Source organism: Notamacropus eugenii, chromosome 5 (genome assembly GCF_028372415.1).
Source record: "Notamacropus eugenii isolate mMacEug1 chromosome 5, mMacEug1.pri_v2, whole genome shotgun sequence".
NCBI classification, from domain to species: Eukaryota; Metazoa; Chordata; class Mammalia; order Diprotodontia; family Macropodidae; genus Notamacropus; species Notamacropus eugenii.
The window spans coordinates 152,934,174-152,957,159 of NC_092876.1; the positions used below are offsets into that span (position 1 = coordinate 152,934,174).

The following is a 22,986-nucleotide window of genomic DNA, read 5'->3' on the forward strand; positions in this document are numbered from 1 at the left end:
TTTTGAGGACAGAGAAACATAAAAATGATCACAGAGAGTAGTGAAGAAGTTAGTAGACAGGGAGAGACTGAAGATAAGGGACAGAATGAGGTTGATAAAGAGAGAAGAGGAGATGGAATGGTATGTGTAGAATAGTGTATCTTGGCAAAGGGAAGGGCCACTTCTTCATATCATACAGGGATGAAGGAGAAGGGGGCAGAAGACATCTTAGTGATATGAGACAAGGAGGAAGGAGAAGAGGGAACTCTTAATGGCTTCAGTTTTCCAGTAAGTATAAAGCAAGATTCTCTGCTGAACATAGGGAGAGGTGGAAGATGGGGGTCTTAAGGAGGGATGCAAAGGTTTGTAAGAGCTGCTGTGAAGAGTGAGATAGTGAGAATGTTTTGTAGCAATGAGATCCCATCAGATTATATAAAAAATAGGCAGTGAACCAGGGCAGCACAGTTTTGTTTTTCTCGAGTTTTGTTCAGCTGCATGTCAGTAGGAACAAAGAAGGCAGATGATGGGAATCATCTAAGGGTGAGGCTGAGCAGGGCAAGTTCTTTGATAGGATGAGGGAGGAAGAGATTCAAAAAAAGAGTACAATATTGAGTCGAAGTGGTTCTCCAAAGAGTCAAGATCAGGGAGGAGGAACAATGCAGTTATTAAAGGGGTGATGGCCTGGCAAAGAACTGAACCACTGACAGACTGGAAATTCCAATGAGATGAAGAACAAGGTTTGGGACTGCAAGGCCTAGACAGAAGTAGAATGACAACATTGTAATCAGATAAGGATATGTCAGAGTTCATGAATATGGAAGTGGTGTGTCAGCAGGCAACAGCAAAACCATCTTTGTATTTGGCTGAAGTGAGATTAATAATGTGAAATTAATAAATTAAGGAACTGTGAGATTAGGGTGCCTGAGGAAGTAGATATGGATTGAGAGAACCTCAAAAGAGAAAAAGTTACTGAGAATTGGTGTTGAGGCAGAACCAGGAGGTGGCAATAAGAAACAAGGAGTATACCAACATCTCTATCTCAATCAATGAGTTGAGGCCAACGAGGTTGTATTATCGAGAGAGTCAAAAAAATGGAAGGTGGGAAAAGGAAAATATTTACCCTGAAAGCAGGAATATTGACCATAGAACAGGTATTCCAGAGAACACAGTGGAAGGGATGGGTTAGATATGGGGTAGGTGGCTTAAGGGGGAATGTAATAAGGGAATGGGCAATGGAGAAAAGGGGAGGAGGTTTGAATGATGACCATCAGGAGTCCAAAGTCACCGAGATGGGAAAGGTAGGACCAAGGGGGAGTATGTTAATCATTGAGGAATGAGTTTAGATAGATTTTCATTGTCCATGGGGGTTTAGCCTAAGAACAGAGTCTTCTTAAGGCCTTACATAATACAGAGAAGGTGACAGGTTCTTAGATCAATCAATCAACATTTACTAAGCACCTTCTTTGTGCTGGGCACAGTGGGAAGATATAGGGATAAAAAAAAATGCAAAAGACTGTCTCAGATCACAAGGAGCTTACAATCTAATGGGTTAGATAATGTGCAAACAAATATAAACAAGGCAAGTTACACACATACTTGATAAATAGAAAGTAATTAACAGAATTAAGAGGAGCTTGGGAGCTTCCAGTATAAGATGGGATTTTAGTTGAGACTTAAAGGAAGGCCAGGGAGGTCAGGAGGCAGAGGAGGGAGAGCATTCCAGGAATGGGTGACAGAGGAAATGCCTGGAGTAGAGAAATGGAGTCTCACTCAAGGAAAATCCAGAAGAAAAGCATCATTGTCTCAAAGAATAGGTGTTGGGGAGTATAGCAAGGTCTAAGAGGACCAAAGGGCTGTGAATGGCAGAGAGGATTCTGTATTTGCTCCTGGAAGCAACAGGGAGTCACTGGAGTGTACTGAGTGGAAAGGTGACACAATCATACTTGCATTTTAGGAAAATCACTTTAATAGTTGAGTGGAAAATGGACTGGAATGGGGAGAAACCTGAAGCAGACAGACCCACTAACAGGCTATTGCGGTTATCAAGGCATGAGGTGATGAGGGCCTGCCTTGAATGCAGAGAAGAAAATGAGGTGTATTCAAGAGATGTAACAAAAGAGAAATTTAGCAGACTTTGGCAATAGATTGAATATAGAGGCTGAGATAGAGCCAGGAGTCCAAAATGACTCCTAGGTTACAAGCCTGAAGGATGGTATCCCAAAGGACAGGGAAGCTGGGGCACAGAGGAAGAGAAGGAAGAGGGTTGGTTATGAAGAAAGCTAATGAATTCCATTTGGGATATAGTGAGCTTGGAGTTCAAAGAATATTTTAATTCCCTAATCCCCAAGACTGGAAAGCAGGCTACAGATTTGATGAAATGGCCCTCCTCCTCTCCCCTAAAAGAGAGGAGTCTAGTGCTCAATGGAGTGGTGTTTCTCTTCTTCCAGAAGGAGGCAAGAGACTAGACAGGAGTAAGAACTGGCAGGATTGAATGGCATTTTTCTCTCTTTAAAGCAGGAAACTGATTCCCAAAAGAATAGTATCTCCATTCTTTCCCCAGAAGGCTCAGGAACAGCACTTAGCATAGTACAATGGAATGGAGCAGGAAAATGACTTGATCATCTTTCTTAAGAATGTTACATTGACAGCTGTTTGGAGAATGTACTAAAGAGCAGAAAAACTTGAGGTAGGGAAAACAATTTGGAAGAGGCTGCAGAAGTCCAGGCAAGAAGTGAAAAGAGCCCGAACTAATAAGGTGGCCATGTAAATAGAAAGAAGGGAAAGAATATGAATTATGTTCTAGAAGAAGAAGTGGCAAGATTTAAGAACTTATTGGACACATAGGCTGAGTGAGATAAAGGAAAGACAATTTCCAGCATGAGTAAACACAAAGAGAGTGGAACCCACAACAGAAATATGGAAGTTTGGAAAAATGAGTTTTGGAGAAAAGCTAATGAGTTCTGTTTTGGATATTGCTTACTTTGATATACCCATAGGACATCCAGACTGAAAAGTCAACTTGGTAGCTGATGATATAAAAGTAATATTCAATAAAGACTAAGGCTGGACATATAGATCTGGAAATCATTTCAATAGAGATAACTAGATCCATGACTCATCAAGAGAAAGACAAAAGAAGAGGAAGCAGGATAGTGCCTTCTGATTCATTCACAGTTGGGAAAAGATATGGATGATTAAACAGCAAAGGAGACTGAGAAGGAAGGATAAGATAGGTAAAGATAAAAATAATTAATCTCAATTCAACATCATAGGCTCCTTTTATAATGACGTGCCATACAACGCAGATTCAGATAAATAACGGAAAGGCGAAAAAATGTAATTTTTTTAAAGTACGAAAGATATCAAATGACCAATATTTTTTCACGTGTAATTTTTTTCAACCTCAAAAATAACCAAAAGCTCACTTTCAAGACCAGCTGCCTTTGTCCATTCATCCAAACTTGCTTTTCTCTGACCCTCAGGAGCAGCAGAAAGATATGTAATAAAAGCAGCAGCCAGTTGAGCCCTTTTGGGAAGCGTAGCCAATTCTTCTGTTATCTCTGCAACCTGAAAAAATATGTTTTGTGGATAAAAAACAAATTGAGCTAATGTTCATAAGCACAGAAAAAACTATTTTTAGTTATTTTTCCTGAGTGCCAAAAAGTTCATCACCTACTATTATCTAATCTGCTGTACTAATGTATATTTGCACTTCTGTTTGTAATTCTATTAAAAAAGATACTCATTAATTTAAGTAATATTCTCTATCTTTCCAGAGAAGTGTTATATAAAGTTGACTGAATGTGATTAGCTGCAAGAAAAAGCTAATGAATACAAATCAAAAATAGCTGTATGTCTATATACATTTCATACACAAATGCATATAAATATGTGTGCCCATACTACATATGTCATACTGTGTATTTTAGTTGAAGTACAAGTTAGTATTAGAAAATAGAAAAACCATTTACACACATATCTACAGTTTATGGTAGACATGCTTGTTTAAAATGAAATCTCCTTAGGTTATTATGGACATTTTTATATGCCAAAAGGGGTTGGTGACAGGGACTCTTTAGCATTTCCAAGATTCCTTGATCTCATAAACTTGGCTAATCTCTCCAAAGAAAGCAAATCACAATCAACCAATACCATCTCATTCAGAACAACTAAGACTCATGTCTTCCTATAAACCCTCCACAAAGTGCCCATGCAATATGCTGGGCATCTCTACCTCTTGTCATTATGTAAATACAAGTTCTGCATGCAGGTGGCCAAGGTAGCTACGCAATGAAATGGATACAGTATACTAGGCCTGAAGACAGGAAAATCTGAATTCAAATCCAGCCTTAGAAGTTACTTAGTTCTATGACCCTGGCTAAATCACTTAACCTCTATCTGCTTCATTTTCCCAATCTGGAAAATAGGGATAACAATAGCACTTACCTCCCAGGGTTGTTGTGAGGATTAAAAGAGAATAGAATTACAAAGCATTTAGTTAGCACCTGGTACACAGTAGGCACTTCATAAATGTTAGTTATTATTAGCTATTGTTGGCCATTAATTATCCCTCACTACTGTGATATGCCCAGTCTATTTCCTCTAGCAGTCAGCATCCCTCCATAGCCTAAAATTGTGCTGTCTTCAGCATAGACTTCTAGTAAATATTTGGTCTAATCCAACTGTTCTTCATATCTATTTTCTTTAAGGCAATTTCTACTTCTTCATGCAGTATACTGGAAACTTATGTTAGTCTACACACACTGCTGTTATTAATAAAACATTTTGTTGGAGAAATCATAATTTTTGTCATTTGTCAGATCAGTTTCTTTAAACTTGCTCTTCCTGTACCATATTTCATTATTCTAGGAGGTGACACAGTTCATAAGTTATCTTACCATCATCTTCTGTAAGATTTTACAAATGAGTTTATATTCAGAACAATATTATCATAGAATGCCATAGCTCTGCTTGGCAAGATCAAGTGTTGTCTGTCTAAGGGTGCTACACTCTTTGTCTTCTTCTGTTAACTGATTTACACTGGCTAGCTTTCTAAAGAAAATAATAATCAATCAACAAAAATTTATGGTGCTAACTATATGACAGGAACTGTGATAGGGGCTAGAGCTACAAAGAGAAAAGCAAAACAATCTTTGCCCTCAAGAAGTTTATATTTTAAAGGGGATATAACAATGTAACTATATAGGCATACAGAAGACACAACAAAGCAAACTCAAAGCAATTTTAGACGGGAAAGCACTAGCAGCTGGGCATACCAGGAAAGGTCTTCTGTATAACCTGATTCTCAAGGAAATCAAGCAAAGGTGAAGGAGAACCAAAAGGTGGAGGTATGTATTGTTAAGGAAATTTGTAGAGCTTCCCTGCCCCTTAACAGGCCCAAGTGACTTGCTTTGGGCTTTGGCTCAGCCCACAGCTTGAGTCACATGAAGCCCATGCTGGGAGGAGCTTGCCACATGGGTGAAGCAGGAAGGATGCAGTAGAAAGGAAGAGTGAGGAGGAGCTGAGAGAGAGAGCAGGCTGAGGAGAGCAGAGTAGTTAGCCTGAGTGAGAGAGGAAGGGATTCTGTCTAAGGGAGCTTGTTTGTGGGGAGGCCTGAGAGAGAGAGGGCTTGGGAATGGCCATGCTCCCTGCACTGATAATGTGTATTAGATTTCTTTGTTACTATGATGGATCTGACTTTCTGTTATCCAAATAAATATTTTGGTTTCATCCCTAAGGAAGATATATTTATATTTTGCAAATTTACCCTGGAAATATGCATACATATCCATAGCAGCTGCAGTGGGTATTGATTGTCTTGGTGTCACAAGGTGAGAAGGGACAGCATTTCAGGCATGATGGACAGCAAATGTAGGGCACAGAGATAAGAGATGGAATGTCACTTAAGAAAATGTAGGCAGGCTAGAATGGCTAAATCACAGAATGTATAGAGAAAAGGGTAAAAAGACTGGAGAGATGAAAGGGTCAGGTTTGAACATCTTTAAATGCCAAATGGGCAAGTGATATTATCTCTCCAGAAATAACAGAAATGAGAGTTAATTAAGTGTGCCTTGGGGTAGAGGGATGGGAGAAGGGGAATGACAGAGTAATGGTGATGTGTGTTCTTTTATGCATTGCTCTTAGCTTTTTAAATAGATGAGGTGAGAGCCGTTTTCACTTCATTATACCTTACTTGTTTTTGTTTGGTGTTCATTTTTATCTTTGCTTTAGTAAGTAAACAGTCTGTCTACCCAAACAGCTAATTCACAATCACCTACTGGCGATAAGTCATCCTTTCCTATTCCTTACACTCCTATTCAGGAAGTTCTCAAACCTTTTTTTTTATTGGAGCCTTTCTCACATCTACCCAGTCCCTCATGACCACTGCCACATTTCAGGCTCCCATCACCTGTGGCCCAAACTATTATAACAGCTCCTAATTGGTCTCCTTGTCTCCACTCTCTCCTCTCCAGTCCAGATGCCAAAATAACCTACTCTAAGATCACATCTGACCATTTTGCTTCCCTTCTCAACAACCTTCTTCTAAGATGAAGTAGAAACAATTCCGGTTGGAATTTAAACATCTACATTATCTACCTGCAGCCTATTCTTCCCAGTCTGATTTCACTTTTACTCACTTACACATGTTCCATTCCAGCAAAGTTAATCCCACTCCCACCCCCATGCTGTTCTCTGAAGTCCACGTTCCATTGTAAACTTCTCTGCGTGTGCAGACTCGGTTACCATTTTTAGTGTGTGTGGTTGGATGACCTCTACCTTTAGGAATATTCATCTTCCTTAAAGATGAAAACAGGTTCTACTTTCTCCATAAAGCTTTTCCTTCCTCAAGGCCCCACCCCCCACTAGTTCTCTCCAGCCTCAGCAAGCCTTAACTACAATTATCTATGTATATATTCAATCCACACAGTACAGGCAGTAAAAACTCTTTGAAGAAACAAACTGTCGTGTTTGTCTTTGAATATCCAGGGGCTAGCAAGGTACTTTAACCAGAATAAACACTGAATAATGTTTGATAAAATTGTGTCATTTCACTGAATCTCAGAGTTCCAAATACTCCATTTCCCACACCAGTTTTCTAATGTTTTGACATTGCTAATGTACTAATACAAGTCTCCTTTTGCCTACATTTCCATGATAGAGAATATTCCACTATTAAGAAGCTGGTAAAAGCCTGAAAAGCTTATGAACAGAGTGGCAGAAGGAAAACAGCAGAGGTATGGCCAGAGCACCACTTTCAGAGCTATTGTGGGGAATGCAGATTCAGAAAAATTCCTACGAAAAACATTTTTTTCTGCCTCTGCTATGTATTATTATTAATATAAATAACTCAGTAGATTAATAATCCCCTTCCTTTTGAACAAATATTATTATAACCCTCATATTTAAAAAGAAATTTCATGAAATTTTATTTCAAACAAACCTGTGCATTCCATCTCTTGTGTTCTCTATCAAGTTGATTAATTAAGACCTCAGCAGCTTTAATTGTTTCCTGTGCTTTGCTTACTTCTGATTCAAGTTTAGCTGCTTCTGAAGTTCTGCTCTGAAATCTGCAAAATGATTAGACTTCAATTAAAAAACTGAAGTGTTAATGGATTATTTCACTGATAAATTTGCAGAAGATAGGAAATACATTAGTATACTAAGCTATATTTGAAGATATAATTTTTGTATATAATTTATATATGACCAAAAAAAGATAACAGATGTTGCTGAAAGATGAATAACAATATCACCCTTAATATCTGTAGAATTCTGAAACTGACTGCCTTTCCCACAATATTATCTAGCTTTCTTATGTATTTCTAGGGGTACAAGAAAACTAGAGCACCAAACACAAACAAATTCAATTAACTTCAACTTGAATCTTAACTCAAGATTATGATAAGAAACAATATCTAACTACATATTATCAAATGTCTGTTAATATCTGTTTCTGAGACTTACACAATTTTCCTCTGAAAATGACAGTGGAATTATTTTTCTGAAAAGCATCCAAAATCACAGTAACAAACACGCTCATAACACAATAGGACAAAATGCATTATATTATATATTATATAACCATACTGACATATTCTTGATATATTGATATATCAGTACATATTAATGCATCAGTATACATAGCGTAAAGCAATATGACTGATGCATATTTAATGCAAAGTGTTGTAAATGATTTTCCACATTCATAAAAAGAAAATACTTTAGAAAATAAAAAATTAAATATTTCTTTTTTGTTTCTTATACCTAATGTTATATTACTGGAAATGTTTTGAATAAAATAATCTGAATATGAAGAAATTTATAGCTTTGGCTTGACAGATTTCTTTCAAAAATCTAATGGACTTTTGTTTCTTCCCTTAGGAAAAAAATAGCAATTTATAGCAAATTTTTCCTAGACTTTTACAAAAGTTATCTCTAACCTAGAAAGGAATACTAGACTTATAAAGTTGAACTTATTCTATAACTTTACCCTCCTAAATTTTAAAAATAAAATATTTTTGACATATCTAATAGTCCACAATTAACATTTTGTCTTTTATTTTAATAGTAATCACAGCCCTTGGTAGACACATATGTCAAGCTTTAAGTGGAACAATCATTTATTCTTCCTTTAGGAAAAGCCTTTCCCACAGAAAGTGTTTCTCTATGTTGTGATGTCAAAGTTAAGTGAAATGAATACCAAACAGTATCTGGGCATCTTCTTTAACGATATAAAACTTTAAGAATATTTTTGGGAGATAATGAAGCAAATGTAGGTACAGTAACAGCATGGTTTTTCACTGGGACCAAAACTACCTAAACCCTAAATCCTAACTGACTTATCAAAGAAAAATGAATGCTCAATGTAATTATTACTATTTAATTATTTTATAGCGAATTCTTCTCCTTCCCACTCTCTCAAAAACACATTAGAATACGTACACTTATAAAATGAAAGCTAAACTAATATATTCATTTGCTCTTAATAAAGAGTGATGATAGAACAAAAGAGAAACCAGATGCTGATGGAATTCTCCATATCAACCTTAGTTTCTGAATGAAAACATCATGGGAAAAAACTGTTATAATTAGAAGCTTTGATGTGATTTTACTTAAACTTTCAAAGCATATGTTAACAATATTCAAAACTGTGTTTCCAAATATTAACTTACTTATCTTTCAACTCTGACACTTTCTGACCAACAGAGTTAAGTAAGTCTTCCAGTTTCTTTTTTCTGTCTTCAGTTTTCCTCAGATTCCTAAAACAGAACTTAATTTTATACAAATATTTCTGCTTACGATACTGTCGACAAGGCATAAGTAGCTTGAAAACTAAACTTACATTATGTGATCTACAATAAAAAACAAAATGATCTAACATTTGTGATTTACTACACTGGTCTGCAGAACTTCCAGATATATACTAGACCAAGCATTTTATAAACTTTCACCACTTTCACTGTGATATAATTTCATTTTGTACAATAAAACTGAAATTTCAGAATTCTAACCACTAATTATAAAAAGACTGTTTTATTTGTATAGCTACCTACTCAACTATTTAGCCAATATCAGAAGAATTTTGTTAATATTTATTATAGATATCAAAAGGAAAGAGGAAATCACTAATTAAATGGAAAACTGTGAATAATACATATCCAGGGACTATGCTCCTGATGAACTAAAGTCTCTATCCATCTAAGTAATTCAGGATTAGGATTATACAAAAATTTAACCAGATTTTCAAAGAGGAAGACACAAAGTCACAAAAGAAAGCCATCAGCATTCCTACATTGACAATTTTACAATAACCTGATGTCCTATCACCATGGGAAAAGGAGAAAGGCTATAATACAGTTTATATTGAATTAGAGATGTAATATGCGTATGCATGTATGTGTGTGTGTGTATATATACATATATATCAACCAAGGTGTTCTATGATATATCTATGTCTGTATCCACACACATACATATACACCTTACTTGATTTCTATTTCTTTAAAATACTGAAAATGCCTATTGCCCACCTCTATACAAGAGTAAGCATAAGGCATACTGTTAACTCATTATTCAGCTGGAAAAAAGCAAAGGTTGCAATATCTGAAAAATTATCTTTATATTTTTTTAACTTACGCTTCTAATCCCGCTTGTTCTGTTTCCAAAGGCTGAATTCGTTCCAACACATGTGAATACTGGACGTTGGCTTTGACCCAAGCAGCCAGGGGAGCAGCTGCAGTACTGGCACGTTTAGCATTCTGAAAAGTTAATTATATTCTAATTTAATGTCACATCATTTCCTTAAGTACTTATATAATGTCAAGGAATTCTTTTGGTCTCCCACTAGAATTAAACTAAATAATTTTTTAAAAAGACAGCACAGACTTTGTGTTTAAATTATTTCTATCAAAAATACATATGTATATAAATTTGTTAGTATGAAGATTTGTTTACCTACAAAATTAATTACAACTAATCTCTGAAGTGGCTTGATGTCAAGTGTGTCTTTTGAATTTTTGTTTATTCATGTAATTGAAGTAAGTTTTTCCCCAATCCAATAAGTAATTTGTTTAACAGAAGTGAACCAAATATAATCATAAAGCCAGAAGGGTCATGTGCACAGAAAACTATATGGCCCCATCTTCTTCTAGTTCTCCCCTGCCAGTATTACCCTTTATTCTTCCATCCTCTTCCCTGGGTCATTTTCCTTCCCCAGCCTATGGCTTGTAGGCATACCTCAAAGCACTGCCCTGGGCTCACTTTTTATTCACTTCCTCAGTGATCGTGTAAACTCCCTGGATTTAACTGTCATCTCAATGCAACTGTAAGCCATGATGGACACAGCTTGTGTTTCCTCCCCTACAATTTTCCTAGATCTTTTAAAAGCCAGGCAATGATAGAAAATCAAGGGCTGGGAGTTGAATTGCTCAGGACTTTTTAAATATAAAGGTAGGTATTTAAAACAGCTTAATGTCATCCTTTACCAGGACATTTAAAACAACATAGACTTGACTGCTTTATGGAAAACATGAGCCTCTGGAGACACAGCAAGGCAGTAAGACTGTGGCATGAACTTTTGGGGGTGAGTTACTTGTTCTATTTAACCACAGGATCCAGGGTGCCTGCCAGAAATACAAAACAATAACAGAAACCTTTTGTTGATCATCCTGTGGGAGTATCAAGAACTGGGGACTTTAATCTGGATGCCCAGATTTAGGGGTGGTCTTCTTAGAAAACAATCAAATAATCATATACAATGATACAGAAAAAAATCGTAGAATAATGTTTTTAAAAATTACCTTTGGGTCAAAAGATGCTTTGTTTTTAAACAGAAGGTCTTCAACACTTTCTCTTATTTCCCTTGGAATATTTCGAGCATCAAAAGTTGCAATATCTTCTCTCACACCTCTTTTAGCAAGGAAACTATAAACATGATTATAAATAAATCAATTCAATTAACTTATTTACATTTTATTAATCTAAATGCATAAAAGAGATAAAGGAAAGTTAAATAAAAGTTTTGCTTTTTCTGACAAAAAGGTCAACTTAACAAAATAGTGAAAGCAATAAAGGTCCTAAATTACTAGACTCATCTACATGTAAATTTGAGAAGTGTCTTGCCCTTCTTGTTATCATTCTCCTTTCCCATAAGACTAAAGGTAGAAAATAAAATTTTAAAACATAGGCAACCTTCACAGTATCTATAACAAGTGAGCAAAAGTCATCCCCACTCTACTACTGTATGACCTGTGTGCCTCTAAGCAAGTCACAATGTCTCTGGGCTTTTCATACTCATATTCATACACATATTTGTATGTATATATATATATATATGCACATGTTTATGTATATGTGGGGGACATATACAGGACTATGTATGTAGGAATATATACATGAATATATATTCCTACACTCAGGAACATATTATATATTTGTGTGTGTGTGTGTGTGTGTGTGTGTGTGTGTGTGTATCCCTTTATCTATCAGCCTAACTGTAACTACAGGATTTAGAACCAGAGAGGGCCTTAGAGGTTACCTCCAGATTACCTAGAGAGCAGCAAGAAGGCCCAATACATATACAGGGCTGGATCAGGAAGACCTAAGTTCATATCCAGTCTCAGACACTTACCAGTTATGCGACCCCGGGCAAGTCATTTAATCTCTCCCTGCCTTGGTTTCCTCATCTGCTAAATGAGGAAAATAATAGCACTGTGTCTCAGGGTTGTTGTGAGCATAAAGTATTTGTAAAGTACTTTGCAAATGTTAACTCTGTGAATGCTAGTTATGATGATGATGATGAAGAGCTACTTCATTTTATAAGGCCACTGACTTTCCCTAAGTTTCCATCCAACACAGAATTTAATAGTGCTTACCCTAAATCCTGAAGTTTACCTTTTCATGCTCACCCAAGATGTATCAAAGATTCCCATCAATCTTAAGACTCCTTCAAGGATGTCTCTGATGACATCAGGTGGCATTCTTAATGAGCGGATCTCTGAAAGAGATTCTGGTTTTATATTTCCAACGGCTAATTTAGCTTCATTAACCAGGGGCTAATAAAATCGGGAGAAAAAAAGTACATTGTTCATGTTAAACAATAAAAATGTTCATTTATATTTAATATTTTTTTCATTTTTACCAAGGCAGTATAAAAGAGTACCTCAGCCACAACTTTTTTTCCTTCTTCCTCTAAGCTCTATTTTACTTATATTTATTTTGTGAATCTATCACACTCTCTTTCATACTATAGTCATTTCTGTAAACTGCCCTCCTCAATTGTAAACTACCAGAGAGGAGGCATAGTTGCTTTTTTGAATTATATCTTTCTTCAGCATTAAGCATAATTTCATGTGTATAGCAGGTGCACAATAAATATTTTATGAAAAAAAATGAAAATAAAAATTTGTTATATAAACAGAATACAAAATGGTCAAATGAACATTATAAAAATAACATTACAAGTGCATTAGTCAGGAAAATTTAATTTGACTTGAAGTGGAGCCTGTAATATTCAGGGAAGCCCATGCCAAATAATGAAAATTACATTTTGGGACCATCTTAATAATTTATAATTGTATAATATAATTATATAACCCATGAGAAAAGTCATTTTGATGCCCATATATTGCTAGATTCTAGATTCATATAATGAACCAACTTAATCTCGAATAAAGTAACTTAAGATCCTTTCCCTAATTCTGTCTCCCATTCTCCCAAGCTAAAAATTAACTTTGTCATTATTCTTAACTCCTCACTCTCGTTTCACCTCGCTTATCTAATCAATTGCCAAATCTTGCCATTTCTACCTTCACAATATCTCATGCATGTTATCCCTTCTCTCCACTCATAGCTACAGGTCCGCATTACCTCTCTCTGAGTGTGGCAACTGCCTACTCTTAGGGTCTCTCTGTCTCAATAATTGTCATACTCCAGTCCATCCTACATACTAATGTCAAAGTAATTTTTCTTAAGTGTAGATCTGGCAATATAGTGTGCCCACTTAATGAACTCCAGTGGTTTTCTCTTTTCTCTAGAATTTAAAAAAGTTCCTATGTTTAGCTTTTAAATAGCTTCACAACTAGACCCCAACCCATCTTGATAGCCTCAATGGCCCATGATCCTTATCCCATGCACATGAGATCCAGCCACACTGGTTTTCTTTCTGCTCCTAACACGAAAGATCCCATCTTCCATCTCCATGCCTTTGCACTTCTCATCCCATACTTGTGAAATGCATACCTACCTTACATCCACCTCACAGAATGGTTCAACAAAATAACTCAAAAAAGGGCTACCTTCTTCATGAAGCCTTTCTTGATCTTTCCCACTATTAGCATCCTCCTCCCCCCACTACCTTGTCTTAAATTATTTGGATTATTTGTATATATTCTTTTCACATTTATTCTACGTGTACTTATAGACTTCTCTCTGCTACTGGAATGTAAGCTACCTGTGAGTAGGGATAGTTACCATTTTTTGTACTCGTATTCTCAGTACATAGCACAGTGTTTGGTACATAGTAGAAACATAATAAAATGCTTTTTGATTGACTGATTATCTTTAGAATAGATGAAGTTATCCTGGGTATATGATAATAACTACCTTTTATAAAAAAAAATTTAAGATTACTAAAAAAAATAAAATAAAATTTAGAGCTTTTCTCAAAATCTGCAGGTGCCAAGAATATCAGATTTATTTTGACTTTAAAATTTTCCTGTAATTAAAAATATTCACCATCTTTAAAATATGTTAAACTAAGTAAGATCTTGAAGTAACCTAAAAGTTTTATTTCATTTTGTTTTTAAATTTTGAAACTATCAGTAACAATACTAGCAGGTAGCACAAAGCTGCGCTTAAACTCAGTCCCAAATTCAGCCTCATTACAAGTTTATATGACCCTAGCCAAGTAACTTAACCCACCTCAATTTTCTCATCTGTCAAAGGGGGATAATAATAAAGTGAGATATCTGTAGTTATTTGCAAATATTAAAACAACATTTAGCTAATATAGAAACATACATATACACATACACATATACACGCATACACGCAGTAGTATAGGGCTAGTATATGTAGTATATATATATTATATATCTAGTACACAGCTAGTATATACTGTATCATACATAGTTAGCATATGTGTGTGTGTGTGTATGTAAAGAAATATTTGTGTGTGTATGTATGTATATATAAAGAAACATGAAAGACTGGACAAAAGAAATTATATTAGCTATATATTAATATATGACATCAGTATATATAATATATATTAGTATATATTAGATACAAGTACACATACTTGTATTTAACATGTGCTATATGCTTTAAAGTATAATATATATGCTATATATTATAAAAATATGCTGAAGTATGCTATACATTATGTGTAATCTATGTATATATAGTATATGTACCATATATAACACTAATAGTATTCTATAGTCATCACATATATGGTAATATATATTAGTAATATATTTCCATACATAGTGATACATACATATATAGTAATGTACCAATATTAATAATTAGTAGTAGACTAACAGTATTATATATATAGGGCATTATATATGTACTATAGTATATACTACACAGTATTCCACATATACTATATATTATTCGTAGCATAAATCAGGCATCACACATATCTACTATAGTATATATTTAAAATACATAACGCATACTACATATACCGTATAGCATACATATGTACTAATATTTTATATGAATACACACGTCACATACATACTAGTATACAGCTAATATAATTTCTTTTGTCCACAGTCCTTCGTATTTCTTTCACATACATTTTTTTCTCACTTCGAGGTCATCTTTGATAACTCACCTTTGATAAAATGGTGAAACTTTAAGAGAGTGCCTTAAATACATGTAGCACATATATTAAGGCATTTATTTAACAAAAGATGACTATACTGAATTACAAATGATTATCTGATGCCCTTACTAAAGAGGGACAGAGCAACTAGCAGATAAAAGGTTGGCCTCTGGATCTAGAAAATTTGTGTCCAGGTCCTGTTTCTGACACACCCTCTCTGTATGATTTCCAGTGAAAATTATAAAATGCAGAACAGATTGGCACCTGCAATGAGGGCCAGCCTCCTCACTGTGGATTCCCTATACCAATTAAATCATAGGCTGGGTAAGACAACAACAACAACAACAACAGCTGTAAGAAAATAAAGGGAACTCTTTTAAGAAAAGCATCTTACCTGTACTTCTTTCAGTTCATCATCAATTTTACCTTTTCTTTCCTCAATCTTAATGACTTCTTCTGCTATTTTGTGCTTAAGTCTTTCTAGTTCTGTCTTCTGCTCACTGGCATCCTATAGGAAAATTCATTCTGAATTAACAATCAGATTTTCAAATCTGTATTAATTTTCTGTGTTTAGGAAATCTTCAAGATAAACATGCCTTTAAACATATTTCAAACAGCTGCATTTTAAGATTAGCAATTAATGCAGAATTAAAATTAAACTAATTACACGTAAATCCTTACAGCATAAGTTGTAAAAGCATCTACAAAAAATATGACATTAGTAACATACTATAATTTGTATCCTATGTTGAAAAACTGAAGATTCTATTTTAAAGAAAAAATATTGCCTAAAATCACAAACACTAACAACATGTTGTCATTCCAAATAAAAATAAATAATAAAATTTCCAATAAAATATACATTTTCGTGCTATATATTGAGATTTATTGAATATTTGCATGTTCTGTCTCTGCAAATGAATAAGAAATAGAAATGTAAATGGCACTGGGTATAAAATACTAGCATACCTAAAGAATTAATTAAGTTTTGTTCCATACTAAGTCAGAGAATCAATGAAAATATTTTTAAAACTTAATTCTTAGAAAAGTCTGTAGGACACCACTTAAAGCCATCAACCTACATTTCTAGAATTTCACACTAGTTAAGCTTACAAAATTTGTGCTTCAGTCATACTCTTCTGTGAATATGCCCTAGTTTCTGGCTTCCATACAAGTGATGTTTTCAAAATTTACTTCCTCTTGCCTGTTGGAATTCTACCCATCTATATATTCTATCTCCCCATATGTTCCTTGATCACTCTTCCAAATATTTTTGTATTCCCAGAATACCTAACACAATCAGCGCTTAATAAATGCTAGTTATTAACTAATATTAATAAAATAAAATTCATCAAGATATACATAAACTGTAAAGTACAAATGGAAGTAGTAATGACAAAGAATCAGAATGGGTTGGCCTCGCCCAGCGTTTATCACAAAATAATAGCTAGTAAGTGTTTTCCTTTATTTATTTATTCATTTATTTCACACAACCATGCATTTATTTATTCATTCATTCATCAAGCACAGACTATATCAGACTAAACTTATATCTCTTTTTTGACATAGCTCCTAAACTGAGAGGTCAGGAGAATGCTTTGAACGGAGCAAACAATTTTAGCAAAGAATTTAACAAAGGTTCTTCTCATGATATTCTTGGAGAAAAGGTGGAAAGACATGAACCGGGTAATTAGCTAGATTTAGAACTGGTTGTATGAATTTACACAAAGAGAAGTCATTCAGGGCTCAATGTTAGCTTAGAAAGAATTCTCTGGTAGAGAGCCTCAGAAGCTTTGCTGATTTTTTACATCCAAAGTTTTGATCCAAATAATACTCTTATAATGAATGACTCATTAAAAATCACATGGTGGATGTTCTTTCTTGGAACTTTTGTATTCATACTATGTGTTACCTGCATTGACACTGTGATCTCTTGGAGGGCAGCATCTGCCTCATCTTGCTTTGTTTTAAGTAATATGCTTTGTTCTCCAGCTTTCCTATTCAGTTCATCCACAAGAGCTTTAGCTTCATTAAGTTTAGACACACCAGCCTGTAAAAATAAAACTAAATATTTGTTGGGAATATCGAGAAATAAAGGAGTTTTACTAAAACACAAATAAAGTTCAATTAATAGTTTCAATTTCAAAATTTCATACAACACTAGCTCTTATTCTGAAGAAAATTTATATTTCATTTCTATTTGTAATCATTAATAAAACTATGGTAATTAATGTTTTCAAAGTTTTTAGAAGAATCAGATACGAAATAAAACTTCCTTTTCAAAAATGGAATTAATAGGTTAGGATTTCCTGAAAAATGGAAGAAGTATCTATGTTAATCTATGATAATCAACTTTGACTGAATCTAAGGATAGGAGGAAGAAGATAAAGGCAAAAGACAGGAAATATTGTCTTAGCCAGGAAAAACCCTAGAGAACCTACTCTTTCTATATCCAATAAATTCATCTATGCCCTATTCATACACTATTCTCCTAACTTGTTATCCCTCCCTTCTGTCCTGGCATTTTTCTAGAAGTGTGAATAGCTAGAATCTTCTACTTCAACCTAGAAATAGTCCATTTCCTATCAGTGCCTCCCTGCTTATAATCCTGGAAGAAGGAAGGAAAAAAGGGAGAAGTAAGACATTCAGATCCACCTAAGAAGGACTCTTACTCTCCTTACAAAATAACAGAATCTGCTCTGACCCCTGAACTTCCTTAACAGCATTATCCAGAAAGACTGTAAAGAATTCCCTTGTCACAGCATTAATTCTGCTGTGCTCAAAATTCACTGGTGACCCTCTTGGAGAGCTCTATTCCACTGAAGTGAAGAGCACACTGTTGGGCTGCCATAATTCGGAGGTAGCAGCTGCTGCCCCAGTATCCCTCTCTTGTTGTCTCTTCTTACTTTACCCTCCAGGTTCCCTTTGGTATCTGCAGTTATATCATGTGGTCTTGCCTTAAATTTACAAAATGAAAACACTTAACTATACTCAGCATTTACTAGGCTATTTAATTCTCCTTCAGAAGCCCTTTAGTGGAAGCAACAGATCACAATCCCCAATACTGATCATTTCTATATTTCTTTTGCGTGTGATTTCATCAGTGAACAGGCCGAAAAGATCCATACAGTTTGAACTCACTTAGAAACTTAAATTTAGCCCTATATAAATGCTAGTTGTCAGACAAAGAAATGTAAGGTCCTTGAGGACAGGGATTGCTTCATTCTGTCTTGAAATTTCCAGTGCCAATTACAAGGTAGGAGTTTAATAAATGCTTGTTGATGGATTGATTGATGAAGAAAATGAAAGTAAGGTCTTGGAGAGCTAAGATCATAAAATTAACTCTTCTATACCTAGGAGGCTTTCTTTGGAAATCAGGTACTAACTAGCCTAGAAATAAACTCTGGTTTATTTCTTTAACACATATATCTAGAGCTTGGAAATAGAAATGTTGTCTGAGGGTATAAAAGATATTCCTAAGCTGCTTCAAAGGACATTAGACATCAGTTCCATTTGCATCTACATAATTTGAGAAATAAGAAATGAAAAGAAAGGTGTCTGAAGGGATACAAGTTTGTTTTCTTAAAAAGATAACGCAGAGGAGTATCAAATGATTGCAGATAAACTACCAAATTATTTAAATGATTGTAAATAAAAACTTATTGGTAAACATTACTCATAACATTGTTTGTTCATAACTAGGTGATAATCAGTCAAGAAGTAGGCATTTGAGTTCCTCAGAAATATTCATCTCCGAAGCCCAAGATCACCACATAGTGGTCAAATAGAATAAATGTTCTTTCATTGAGAAAAGTACAAAAGGAGTTTGAATATTAACTACTGGCAAGTATACATATATATATGTATATATACACACATATGTATATACATATGTGTGTGTATGGATGGATGGATATGTATAAATAAATATGCATATCTATATCTATATATCAAAAATTCAGCACATCAGTTACCCCAAAATAATTCATTCCATGCAATATAACATCTACTATGTAAATGTTAAAGAAAGACTCAACTGTCAAAGCAGTTTATTTGATCCTTCTATTTTATCTATAAATATAAACATTCAAAGTTCTAGTGTCCCAAATTAAGCGTAATAACATGTTACTAATTTTTTACCTGCAAATGACTTTGTCTTTTTAACAACTCAGTTTTCTTGCTACTATTGATGGCAGAGTACACACGTAAAAAGGTCATATATCGGCTTGGTGTAGCTCCATATGCTTTACAAGTCTCATGAATAGCCAAAAAAGATTTTAGAAAGTCAGGATCCCCTAAATTCAAAAAAAAAGAGGTAATTTTTTTTTATTCAATACCATACCAGCACACAATCGTTGCATTTTGCAGTTGGTTTACCATACCATCAAAACATGTTTGCCAAGAATTGTACATTGGTTGTTGTAACGAATTTTACTACGTTAAGGCTAAAACCCCTTTTCCAAAGAGGAAAATACACCTAAATGAATCCATACATATACTCTCTTTCCCATAAGCTTATTATATCTTTCTTGCTACGTCTTTCTTATACTCACTACATAACTTTTATCAACGAACACATACAAATCAGGAGACATTTTGAATGCAATTATGCTGTTTGAATTTTTGATCAGTTCTACACTGTTTTAATAAGTAATAGCTCATGTTTTTATAACACTTTGAAGTTTACAAAGTGCTTTCTTCATGAAAACCCAAATCCTTTGGGTAAGAGTACTATATATCATGCACCATCATGAACCAAAAGAAAAAAACAACTTAAAAATTCCCAGTTTCTAATGTAGGATCATGAGATTACATCATCTAAATCTGGAAGAGAAAAAAAAACACCCGGTTCAAACCCCTAATTTTATACATTTAAAAAAATGAGGAAGAGATTTACTCCAGATCTCTCCAGTAATAAGCAGCAAAGCTTTGGCCTGAACCTAAACTTCCTGATTAAAAAAGCCATGTTCTTCCTACTAACACCATTAATTAAAAATAAATTAGTTCAAAATGTTCAACACTGTACACAGATGATTTTGTTCTTTTTTTTAAAGTACACGACTATTTTTCAATAGAGATGAGCATTATTAAACATATTTAATACTCACATGATTTGTTAAGCATTAAATAAATGAGTTTACAACTATTTATTTACTGGGAGCCAGATTCTCATACTGTTAACTTAGATAAATATATAATGGGTTTAATAGATAGTTAGAAAGAGAGTGAAAGAGAGGGAGGGAGAGGGAGAGAGACAGACAGACACAGACACAATATAGATATACTTGACTCCTATTTTTCTCATCTCCAAACTTCAAATTAGCTTATTGTAAGTGGTCTCAATTCTGTCTTCCTTGTGTAGTTTCATTTATTTTCTAGTACAGGTGAAGGGAGGAAATAATGATAACTTTTCAGATATGCAGCAGCAAAAAGGAATACAAACTCCATCACTCTATAACATCCAATTAGTTGCTAAATCTTCTCAGTTCTTCTCTACATCTCTCCTATCTATTCGCTTCTTGCCAACATATAGTCTTTGCCTTATTTACCTCATCACTGGATTATTTTAAAAGTCTCCTAATTTCTCTCCCTGCCTCATCTATCCTCTCTACCATCATCCTCTACATAACTGCCAAAAGTGACAGTGCTAAAATACAACTCTGACCATGTCACAACCCTGCTCAACAAATTTCTGCCACTGTCTGTTACTTCAAGGATCCAAAACCTCCCTCCATTGTACCTTTTCAGACTTATTTTAAGTATTAATCCCATTCCTACACTCTTTAGTACAGCAAGCTGGCCTCCTTGCTATTCTGTAAACTTGGCTCTCCATCTCCTATCTTAATGCAAGCAACCCTACTTCTTAAAACCCAGTTTCCTTCAATGCTCAACTCAAAAACCACATCCTCCATGAAACATATCATGATTTCTCCAGCTGCTCGCACTTACCCTCCAAAATCATCTTACATATATTTTGTATGTACTTATGTGCATGGCATCTCCCCCAAAAGAATGTAGTAAGCTCCTTGAGATCAGGCACCATTTCATTTTCATCTCTTTATCTCCATGGTGAGAACACAGGCACAGTGCCTGCAATGTGGAGACACTAATGGTTTTAACTAAATTCTTCAACAGGGGCAATGGTGAGAGTTTAAAAGAGATATAGGAAAAAGTAGTCATTCTCTTTGATTAAAGACAGTAATCACTGACTCTGGAATCCTCCTCAGGGAGAATACCCAGATTCCCTTTCCAGCCTTCCTCATGACAGCAGGATGATCAAAGGGCCATTCTGTAAAAACTAGCTAAGTTTTTCTATAGACAACCTGAGTATTAAGCCAAATGGTACTCCAGAATACACTGAGAATGAGAAAATACTGTAGAGATCACTAATTTGGAGGTCTTAGAAGTCATTTGCTTCTATGTCCTAATGTAATGTTAATGAGAGTTGCTTGACTAGTGGAGGCTTGCTATGTAAGAGTTCAAAATCTTCCCTACCCATACATAGGCCTCACCTAAAGCCCGTTAAGAGAAGCTTTATTGGGGAGGCTTGTTTTGTAGGAAGACCCACACGTTTTGTTAATTAATGAGGCACTGGGTCACAAGGGTTGGGCCCTCCAGCTCTGAGAAGTGCATATATATTCTGAGGTGAGGTTTTGCCTTGAGAGCTTACTCTTTAGAAGAAAGTTTGTATGATATGACCAGAGTTAAGGAGCACTGCCCCCTCCAACCTCCCCAGCTTTGAAAACTCAGAAGGTGGTGCTTCTCTCTCTAACAACTACATACCTTTGCAAGAGTCAGACAGTTGGATCTGTCTATTGATCTCTGATGTATGTATTGCTTATGGTCAGACAATTAGAAGCCCTGTTTGTGATCTTTATTTCTCTGCTTGTATTTTCTCTGTTGGTGAATGTAATTATAGAAGATTGTTGACCCTCAAAAGTTGCTTTCCTATTAGAAAAATAGATCTAAGAATCTGCTATATCTATGTACAACTAAAATTATTTGGTTTTAAATCAATGTTTTTAAAATGTAGTTGGAGAAGCAGATTTGATTTATGCATTTAGATACACTATTAAGTTTGAGATTACTTATTTTGTTCTAATTTTTCACTTGTTCTACTCTCCAAATCAGAGCTATGATAACTTTCTCTGAAATATTACCAATGGGTTTTTTCTTTTCTTCTCTTCTTTTTTTTTCACTAGACTTCTCTTCACTGGATATTTCATGGAATAACATTTCAGGTATCTAAAATTGAAAAAATGATTTTTGAAAATTCAAAATCATTATCAACAATATTTAGGCAAAGATAAGATAAAATCAAGATCTTCACAAACATAATTATAGTTTTCTTCTACAACTCACAAATTAAAAGAAACTGAACGCACTTTTCTTTTTTTTAAAGGCTATGTCTCCCTATCACACCTAAGCTAAAAAGTGGAGGTATAGTGGGCTGGGACTATAATGAGCACAGAAACTTTTACCTCCTCTATCTCTGACCTGGGCCAGTTTGCCCCACCTGAAATAGTTTTCACGGTGCTGGTACTGAACTTAGCTTAAACATCCAATTCATAGCCTTTTTGCCCTGTTACTAAAAACTTAATTTATCCACCAGAACTTATGTGATCCACTAACTTATCCAGAACTTAAATGATCCAACAGCATCAGTCTGG

The 22,986-nt window shown here is 34.8% G+C and overlaps 1 protein-coding gene across 7 annotated transcripts in view; it reads right to left on the minus strand.

Annotated features, from left to right (window-relative positions):
- Positions 1-22,986, minus strand: part of DYNC2H1 (dynein cytoplasmic 2 heavy chain 1) — a 413,209-nt gene that overhangs the window by 218,536 nt on the left and 171,687 nt on the right. For all 7 annotated transcript variants that reach the window (XM_072611238.1, XM_072611237.1, XM_072611242.1 and 4 more), the window contains 10 exons: positions 22,477-22,561; positions 19,457-19,611; positions 17,229-17,366; positions 15,711-15,824; positions 12,373-12,533; positions 11,280-11,403; positions 10,117-10,238; positions 9,153-9,239; positions 7,421-7,547; positions 3,405-3,546 (listed from right to left, as the gene is read on the minus strand). In XM_072611238.1, the coding sequence (XP_072467339.1) occupies positions 3,405-3,546; positions 7,421-7,547; positions 9,153-9,239; positions 10,117-10,238; positions 11,280-11,403; positions 12,373-12,533; positions 15,711-15,824; positions 17,229-17,366; positions 19,457-19,611; positions 22,477-22,561 (1,255 nt within the window). The remainder of the gene's footprint in view (positions 1-3,404; positions 3,547-7,420; positions 7,548-9,152; positions 9,240-10,116; positions 10,239-11,279; positions 11,404-12,372; positions 12,534-15,710; positions 15,825-17,228; positions 17,367-19,456; positions 19,612-22,476; positions 22,562-22,986) is intronic.